At 42.1% G+C, this 9026-nt stretch overlaps 2 protein-coding genes across 4 annotated transcripts; one reads left to right on the forward strand and one right to left on the reverse strand.

Moving 5' to 3' along the window:
• Positions 1–1343: 1343 nt before the first annotated feature.
• LOC104960449 (insulin-like growth factor-binding protein 1) lies at positions 1344–2516 on the forward strand. Of its 2 annotated transcripts, none has more exons than XM_010788546.1 (4): positions 1344–1683; positions 1814–1950; positions 2148–2276; positions 2387–2516. In XM_010788546.1, exons 1-4 carry the CDS (start codon positions 1344–1346, stop codon positions 2513–2515), a joined length of 735 nt encoding a protein of 244 aa, XP_010786848.1. In that variant the 3' UTR covers position 2516. The 2 variants fall into 2 exon arrangements, with proteins under 2 accessions (XP_010786848.1, XP_010786916.1); XM_010788614.1 differs by having other exon boundaries at positions 1344–1681; positions 1806–1950.
• Positions 2517–3523: 1007 nt separating this feature from the next.
• On the reverse strand, positions 3524–8149 carry igfbp3 (insulin-like growth factor binding protein 3). Of its 2 annotated transcripts, none has more exons than XM_010788814.1 (4): positions 7730–8149; positions 6865–7103; positions 6026–6145; positions 3524–4408 (listed from the first exon to the last, which is right to left on the reverse strand). In XM_010788814.1, the coding sequence occupies exons 1-4, from the start codon at positions 8106–8108 to the stop codon at positions 4283–4285; spliced, it is 864 nt and encodes a 287-aa protein (XP_010787116.1). In that variant the 5' UTR covers positions 8109–8149; the 3' UTR covers positions 3524–4282. The 2 variants fall into 2 exon arrangements, with proteins under 2 accessions (XP_010787116.1, XP_010787027.1); XM_010788725.1 differs by having other exon boundaries at positions 6865–7106.
• Positions 8150–9026: the final 877 nt, after the last annotated feature.

A 9026-nucleotide genomic window follows, 5' to 3' on the forward strand; every position in this document is an offset into this window, starting at 1 on the left:
CACACATCATATTTGAGAAAGGCTGTCACTCCTCATGCACACCCAATTTAAGTAAAATATACAAAAAATTGTGTTTTTAAAAAACAAAACAAAATGTAAAAACACTGACAAATAAACCTCCTGCATTAAAATGTGTACTCCAGTGCAAGGACTAGTGTTTTATTTGATCAAAAGTGAAGATAATTAGAGAAATGCCCCGGGAGTAGTTTAAAATATTACTGTATGTTTACTCATCTGGTAAGCAGTGCTTAAATGTATTAGTTGTTCAAAATAAAATAATCCTAAACCCTGTGTATACTGTGTTCAAACTAAAAAGGCAAAATATTAGCCTTATATTGATTCTGTGGTTCAATATGTCAATTCTATGACAATCAAGTTTGGTTAAGTAAGTAACATGTTCACAATTTTGTTTTTCCCATATTTTGAATTATCGGAGCAATATTAATAATACTGAATAATAATCATACATAATATGTATTACTATATAGGTCTTTCCTGGTTGAAGCCTTGTTACAGTCCATGCAGAATCTAGTACCAAACAATACATTTTGAGTAAGTGGGAAGTACATCAGTTCTGTTCAAAAATAACAAATTAGAAAATGAAAATCTCTGGGTCGAGTACACAGTATGAGTGATCCATTTGCCACATAAACTATGACAAATACTACACCTAGGAAACAACCGGTTACTACCATCTTTCTTCAGACAAACATGTTGTGCATCCAGCAGAGCAATCCATAATGTTAGGGTTATGCAACGCTTTAAGGGGAATGATCTTGTTTATCTGTCTGCCTGATAAGAGTTACATCAAGTGACAAATAGGGTTTAAGTTTGAAAACGGTGTCAAAGCACAATACGTCAGCCTTACTTCACAACATAACAGTTTGTCAACAACATCAAACCATTATAATCACCAGTCATATCATATACTTTAAGATTTTGGATTATCTAATCTTCCCAGTTGTGGATGTTAGCCATAAGTACTTAACACATATATTACTTAAACTGTTTTCATTACTTAAAAGGCATAACACAAAGATCAGTATTTTCCTGTCAAAAACAGGGTTGTTTTGATGTACAATCACTTTGTGTTCCAAAGTCAATATTGACAACCTTGTGAACCTGGAGCCACGCACGTCAGGCAGGGTCATCCACCGCTTGAAGCAGCTTTGTAAAAAAGCCTTTTATATCTGTCAATCATTAACGCCTCCGGAGGCCAGAGGTCCACATAAATAGACCTACTGCTAGTTCGGGGAAATCAGTTTAGAAAAAAAAATACAGTCAGACTGAGCAGGTCTAAAGGTAAGACCAAACCGAAGAGTATATTTGTCTGAAGACTGGAGATGCCTGGATTATATGAGAAGCTGATTTTGGTGGCAGCGGTGGCTCTGGCTGTCTTGGCCGTGGTGAGGTCGTCCCCCGTGGTTGGACCGGAGCCCATCCGCTGTGCCCCCTGCTCACAGGAGAGACTCAATGACTGTCCTGCCATCCCTGTGGACTGCAGGCAGGTGCTAAGGGAGCCGGGATGTGGCTGCTGCATGGCCTGCGCTCTGGAGAAAGGGGCGTCCTGCGGGGTCCACACGGCCCACTGTGGAGAGGGTCTCCGCTGCTCCCCGAGGCCCGATGAGGCCATGCCGCTCCACGCTCTGACCAGAGGACAGGGGGTCTGCACTGAGGACCAAGGTAGACTAATGGTTTCATGAATTTCTCTTTTTGCTAATTTGCTATTTCTGAATCTGAAAATGGCTAAATGTAACCTCAAAGAAACACAAAACATTTCTGATAAATTATATGGTTTTCTTAACTGCTACAGGGGAAGATGATGTCCCTGACCAAGGCTCCTTGCACTACCTGCTGGGTCTTAACCTTCCCTTGGACCAGGACACTGCTGAGGGCCAAGAGAGCATCAAGGCCAGGGTCAATGCCATCCGTAACCAACTGGATCAACAAGTGAGCAAACATGTTTACCTGACTGATGAAGATGATGTCATGTGATTTACTTTCCTACCACCAGAGGGAGGACTTGTTTTTTTAAGAGCTGTGGATTTTTAAGAGAGTAATAATGAATACTATTTACTGCAGTCAATATACTATAGTGTTTCTGTTTATACATGGTTGTCACAGTTGTTCTTGTTTCTTGTGCACAGGGTCCCTGTCATATTGAACTGCATGCAGCCCTGGACATGATTTCCAGCTCTCAGCAGAAACTAGGAGAGAGGTTCACAACTTTCTACCTACCCAACTGTGATAAGCATGGCTTCTACAAGTCCAAGCAGGTGAGAACTTAAGGATTACACAAGATACAAAATTCATTCCACCTGTTAGAATAGACTCATCTAACTGGACGATTTATTCATGCGGTTACCCATCTCTGTTTCTCTCCCAGTGTGAGTCATCCCTGGTCGGACCGCCCGCTCGCTGCTGGTGTGTCTCTTCCTGGAATGGGAAGAAGCTCCCAGGAACCAGCGACCTGCTGGCTGACTCATCAGAGTGTCACCAAGAAGTCACCCACTAAATGATAGACTCTGTTATCATCCATAAAATCACTTGCGAACACAAATAGACACCAGGAAACATGTTTCATCAAGTGAAAGTGTCAATTTACTGATGAAGTGACTTCCTTTCATAAAACACACTCATTCACACTAAATGTAAGAAAAAGCTATTTCAGAGGGGGAAATTTCCTCTCATTTTATTTAAATGATCTATGTATCAAGACTTATTTATTCTTAACAGCATTAACCATTTTGTCATTTTTAGATTTTTTATATGTTTGCCCATTTTTTTTTTTTGCGATTGTAAATAGGGCAACACTGTATACATTTGTGTTTCTAACTAAATAACTCCATTGCTCAAAACCACAGGTCAACAGCCCTGCCAAGCCCATTTCAGCGTCTTCAGGATCAGTTTCTTCTTTTATAATTCATTCAAAACTGGAGCTGTGCGCGGCAAGAAACAACACAGCCGCTCATTCATTCAACGTGTTGACATTGTCTGAATGTATCTCCATTGGCTTTTCCTCAATGGGTATTGGGGGAAATACTTAAAGTGCCACAAGTATGTGCATGGAGGCCAAGCACAAACATATCAGGGCTCATCCAAGCCACCATGAGGTTGGGATGGGTTCTTCTGCATTTCTCTACCTCTACTAGTCTCTGCAGGTCCACAGGTTTAGCAGAAGATTTCTAAGGGATTTTTCTCAGCTACACCATCCTCACCTGGTTTTTATTTCTTTCCATCATCTGTTGAAGTATTTATTATGATTCACTTCAGTGTTCAGAGCGCATGTGCACTGAACCACATTGTTTGTGAATGCTATTTGCCAGAAATGCTGCTATTCCATTATTGGTTTTGTAGAAACAATGTATATACTATTATAATTATTTGGATGTGCACCTAATTAAATGTTATTTAATCACGATGAAGTCATGTTTTACTGTGATTTTAAACTGCCATAAAAGTTCGATACACACTTAAAGCAAGAAAAGGCAAATTGAACAGTAAAAAATACAATACGTGGATCATTTTATACTGCCTTTATTAAGTAAAAATAGACCTCTGAGGGTTGCATTGTACATGCAAACAGCATATTAATAGTGAATGAGCAAGTGATGAAAATAATCACTGGCTACACAGAGATCAGAGATAACAATTTGTGGCCTTTATCCCAAAATATCAGCTTATGCAAAGTGACAAAATAACAGTAATAACCGCAGATCAGATCAAATGTCTGAGCTGCACAGTCTAGTCCAACTCCCTGAGGAGCAGGAAGCAACCTGGAAAAAAAGGAAGTCATAGTAAGGCACTGCATGCTTACTCTGAATAACATATACATACACACACACAATGTCTTTCAAACAAATCACAAGCATGTACATGCGTGCAATGCCACTTAATTGTGCGTGAATGAAGAGCCATCTCGTCCACGTTCGTGACAAATGTCTCTTTCTTTATAGTCAGAATAGGGCGTCTGAGAGGCGTATCCTCTCATTAGAAGTCATTCTGGCTGTGTTTGAGACGGAAAGCTTATGTAGAATCCATCCATCGCAGAAAACACAGTATCTGTGACACAGGGGCTTTCTTCCCCCTCCTAATACTCTTCCTCTGTTCCCCTTGCTCTGCCTCAGAAAAAGGTCCCAAAGGCAACAGATAGAAATAGCAAACATCCATTTATCGGCCGAGCCATCTCTTGACCTCTCTCCCAATATCCTCAGTGTCTCCATTTGTTTACAATTCCTCTTGCTCTCACTCCCACCCAACCTCCCTCCATCCTGCTTTGCTCCTATTGGCTCTCGGAGTTGTAGTACTGGGAGTCTCCTCGCTCCTTCACATCAAAACCTGGCAAAGGCTGCCCGTATTTGTCCACACACCAACAGAAGCCTCGCTTTCTGCCTTTGGATGGACGGCACTGAAAGTAAAGGAAGGGACAAGGTGAAGGGAGGGAAGAGAAATAAGTCGGGGGGGCGGCAGCTATATGTGTAAATACAGTTGAATATGAAGCATTATGAGTAACAAGCCACTTTACTCAATGAAGGAGAACAGTAATAGTTAAGAGGCATTAATGGTCAGATTGTGCTGAGTCGACGCAGCCTTGGTTATCCGACACGCTGTGGTATTTTGAGCTGCTTTTATGGTCTACCTCCTGTTACACACACATATAGAGACCTTTAAGGTAAACAGAACCTGGTAAAATATTTGCTTAGTCCCGTTTGTGAACAACTGAGAACCAAGATCTATTTTCAGAAGCTGGTGGCCAGTACGAATCATCTGTTGCTGATTATACCCCACAGCTCCAAATTATGGGTACTACAAATGACTTACAGAGTCTGTGGAGCTACCCAAGGGCTGTTATTTTACTGCCAATTTTACAAAAGGTCAACCTCCACTCTGGTAAAACTTGCAGCCATTCATTTCAGGGGCTAAAGCAACAGTGCTGCTGCTCCACAGAGGAGGCAGAACTGATCAGGAAGGAAGACATCCGTGTTTAGTTAGCAAAAGGACTCTCTTGTTTTAGATCATTGTTGCATAACAAGTGGGAGGGGGTCAACGGAGGAGAACATCTTTTATCGGCTGTTTGGAGGATGAAAAAATCATTATTATATCAAATATTAGCTGAAAGACAAGAGTCTTACGATTTTATTAAAGGAAAAACTGTTGTTATTTTTATAGTTAACAGAAAAAAGTTAATCTGCTTCCAGCATTACATCTGTCCTCTGTATATGTATCTAAAAAGACATTAACTGTTTTTAAGAGCTGTAGTAAGAGTTGCTTTTGCTTTAAAACATGCAAATGAGCAGTGGTACAGTAGGTTCATTCTATATAAACAAAGACAATGAGCTTGGCGTTGTGATTATGAGTTGATTGCAGGTAAAGGAGAACACTTCCATTAAGCAGAAGGGAATGCTATGTTAGAAAAGCTGCGTTGTGATGCAGTGGCGCGGGAGCCCTAAGTGCCTCCATATGAATGCGTCAGAACCACTCATTTATTACAACCCGATCGTGGGTGAACCATGTGAGCGTGGGGATGGCTGCAGCTCTATTTCTGTGCAGGCTTCTCAAAAGTCCAGCAATTATGGGGGGAGCGCATCGTGTGCCGGTGGCCACCTTGACGTCTGTCTCCCTGGGAGGGTTCCCGTTAAACGGCCATCGTCCCAGCCGTCAACCCCACTGGGGTTTGGCCCCTGTGGTTCCTGTCTCCAGAGCCAGTGGCTGGGGTCTACCTCACTGGTGTGGTGGTGCAATGATGAGGCTCTAATGACTACCAATGAATACAGGAGGACAGCTACAAATCTGTAATTGGGCTGCAGGAGACCTAAAGTTTGAGTCACTAGACTTCAGCATGAACCTTTATTAATGCAGAATGTAAAAAGGGAAATGTGGGCTTCCTTTTTACAGCCTTGTACAACATTTGTAAACAAATTGAAAGGTTTTATGAAGTATATGTGTAGGCTCTCATGAAATGGATGCAGGGATTTATAAGCATAGAGTGAATATCAAATGATGGTGTTTTGAATGTGCTTTATACCTGCTTTTTCTTATAGAAGCCCTTCTTGTCACAGTTTGGTATGCGGAAACCTCTGGGGTTGAGAATGTCTGTGATCTTGAGGCTGCTGAGAATGCTCTCAATCTCTCTCCGACAGGGACCCTGCAGATGAGGGAACACATATGCAGTTACTCTACCAATACTTAAATATCTCCAGCTCCAAAATATATAGACAAACAGTTTTCTTCGATTTTCTTCTTCAAATAAAGACGTTTAGAGAGCTGCACCACGCACTGATCTGCCGTAATACCTGAACAATAGTGGCTGCAATATGAAAGAGGTGCCGGAAGAGAAATTAATTCATCTGACCGACTTCCAGCGGCTTAACATTTTACCAAAGCTGCTTATAACTCTTACACTTTACACAAAAGATGGTGGATAAAGTGAATTCAAAGGGCTCAAAGTGGGAGCCAAAAGGCTTGTCCTAAAGTCCAAGTACTCCAGTCACTAATCAAAGCAGCCAGTCAAAGCCCATTACTAGTGTGTGCTCACTTCTCTGGCCAAAGACAAGATCAAAATAGCAGCAGGGCTTCCCAACAGGCACTCACATAGGCCAATCCATCATTTGCTGGCTCCCAGTACACCCGGCACGCGGACGCCTTGTGGCCAAACAACCGCCTGACCCAGGTCAGCCGCAGGGCCATCGTACCCGCTCGCTGCCATGCCATTCTACTGCGCACGATGCCTGCCAACCCCCAGCACCGCTACCAAAAACATTTCATCACCCACAAGAGGGGAAAAACACCAAAACACAGAGGAAGAGGAGAAAAACATTCCTCTAGTATGCTACGAAGACATTCAAAATTGGTTGTGGTACTTACATAATCGGGCTCCTGTTTGGTCTCCAGAGAGAAGTTTTGTTGGTCTGTGATGAGTGGTCCCGGGAGCTCCTCCATTTTAAAGCTTTGGGTTCTCTTCTGTTGCTTCCGTCGCAGGACCTCTGACTTGGCAGAGGGGAAAAAGTTGTGAAGTGGAGGTCTCTGGGGTCTGTGGGTGATGGACGAGGTCTGAAGGCCTAAGTTGGTGCAATTTTGCTCCTCATCCAGAGTTTCAAAATTATCTGCTGAAGTTTGAGAACAACATGTGTTTAATTACACAACAGTAAACACAGATATACTCTTGCTGGAGGTCACCTTGAGTATCATGAGGATATATATACACATCTTTCCATTTTTGCAGGAAATGAACAGATATATGCCAAATAACTACCACCTAAGTGTTTCTACCATTAATTTGAATCCCTGTAGTCTCTTTCCTTTAAATGTATAAGCTGAATAGAGACACCTAAAAGTCAAGGTACTCCAATTCAGGTCTTCACATTGTTACAAAGGGAAAACCTTCCTGACATTGAGTTGCACCTTTTATATGCACCATAGAATTCTCCCAAAACTCCATATTCTTCATATGTCTCATTCTCCACCTTGTCTTTGCATTGATGAAGAGCAGTTTCTGAGTGAAGTAAAGTAAATCCATTTTTGATTTGCATTTACTCTCATGTTATGCCATGGAATTGGAATTAATTATAACTTGATAACTGGCAAAAATGTACATGAAATACTAAACTACTCACTTTTAAGATTACACGTTTTTTGTTGAAAGATGGTGACACAAATGTATAGTTATAATTTCACAATTATAAAGCATCTATGGTCTACATTTGAAGCATGGAAAAGGTGTATGAATTACCTGGCAGTTCATTAACTGGAGGTGTTGGTCTGGCGGTAAGTCGTTTATGAGTAGCATTTGCACACGTCCCCCTCCCGTCCAGCAGAGCCTGCAGAGGCTTCGGCTCCCCGGGCTGCCGCTGACATGTCAATCCGGAGCCGCATCTCCCGGTGTACACGCCGCACGGCTGGCCGGAGCTCAGCGCACAGGTCATGCAGCAGCCGCAGCCCGGTTCTGGGACATTCTCGGCGCAGTCCTTGGGTAAAGGTTTGCACAAAAGCTGCGCTCCAACATCGCAGGGCTCGCATCTGATCACCGGTCCTACCGCACCTGACGATGCCAGAACAAAAGTCATGCAAAGTGCGCGAAAACAGGAATCCATTGTGGCGTCTGAAAGCATAAAGTGAGGAAGTGCGCTGCCCTAATGTGATAGTAAGTTTTCCCTGGACAGCATCTGATTCACATACCGGACAAAACATCTCAATATATAGACCCCAGCGGCTGTAGGCACACCCCCGAATAGTTTGTGGTCTACTGATGAATTGCCTCGACTCCGTTATGCCTTTAAAACCATCAGAGCAAGTGCAGAGCAGCAGAATAACATTCAAGGTAAGGCTATAAGAATACTTCTGAACAAAACTAAATAAAGATTTTTCTGAAGCAGTTAGTTGAGGTTTAACAGTTCAAATGTGAATATTCAACATTTTAATAAATTGTCTAATGCTGTTTATATGCAGTCAGGTTGTTAGACACACAATTAATTAAAAATGTTTACCCAAGAGAATACGAAACAATTGAATGTGTCTCTTGGTTTGAAAAGCCCACACATAAGTCCAAGTATCTGTCATGCACATATGCATTCATAGGGGGCGCCAAAGTGTGTCTGAGTGTGTGCGTGTGTATTTCTTGTGTGCGTGTGTGTGCGTGTGTCATGAAGCTCTAATTTCTGAATAATTCGGTGACACTTGCAGTGAATTTAAGAGGCTTAAATTGCTTCAGCTATTTGTTTGTGTGTTTCTCCATCGAATGTGTATAGGTTTATTATGTATATGTGTTCACATGACTGTGTGTTTGTGTGAATGTATCCACTTATCTGAGGCCAAGACGCTGCGACCCATGACCCTGCATGACCTGCATGACCTGTATATGGTTTAAGCACATAAACTGGGACCAATCCATGCATAAGATGATTATTCCAAGCTTCAATAGAGTATAAGTCTACCCTGAAGCCTGTGACATATACAAAAAACGTGTGGTGGAATTGTACTAAGTACATTTCTGTGGTACTTGTATGCCTACTTTAGTTTCCCCTTTATTC

This window comes from Notothenia coriiceps, unplaced genomic scaffold (assembly GCF_000735185.1).
Source record: "Notothenia coriiceps isolate Sejong01 unplaced genomic scaffold, NC01 NC01_scaffold00000286, whole genome shotgun sequence".
NCBI classification, from domain to species: Eukaryota; Metazoa; Chordata; class Actinopteri; order Perciformes; family Nototheniidae; genus Notothenia; species Notothenia coriiceps.

Bases quoted from the DNA above. Each gene is read 5' to 3' on its own strand.
- LOC104960449 (XM_010788614.1), top strand. From the start codon at position 1,344: ATGCCTGGATTATATGAGAAGCTGATTTTGGTGGCAGCGGTGGCTCTG. The intron at 1,682-1,805 runs AGGTAGACTAAT...GGTTTTCTTAAC, and splicing joins GGGGTCTGCACTGAGGACCA to TGCTACAGGGGAAGATGATG. The intron at 1,951-2,147 runs GTGAGCAAACAT...TCTTGTGCACAG, and splicing joins GTAACCAACTGGATCAACAA to GGTCCCTGTCATATTGAACT.
- igfbp3 (XM_010788725.1), bottom strand. From the start codon at position 8,108: ATGCTTTCAGACGCCACAATGGATTCCTGTTTTCGCGCACTTTGCATG. The intron at 6,146-6,864 runs GTAAGTACCACA...CCTCATCTGCAG, and splicing joins CCAAACAGGAGCCCGATTAT to GGTCCCTGTCGGAGAGAGAT. The intron at 4,409-6,025 runs GTATAAAGCACA...CTTTACTTTCAG, and splicing joins GCTTCTATAAGAAAAAGCAG to TGCCGTCCATCCAAAGGCAG.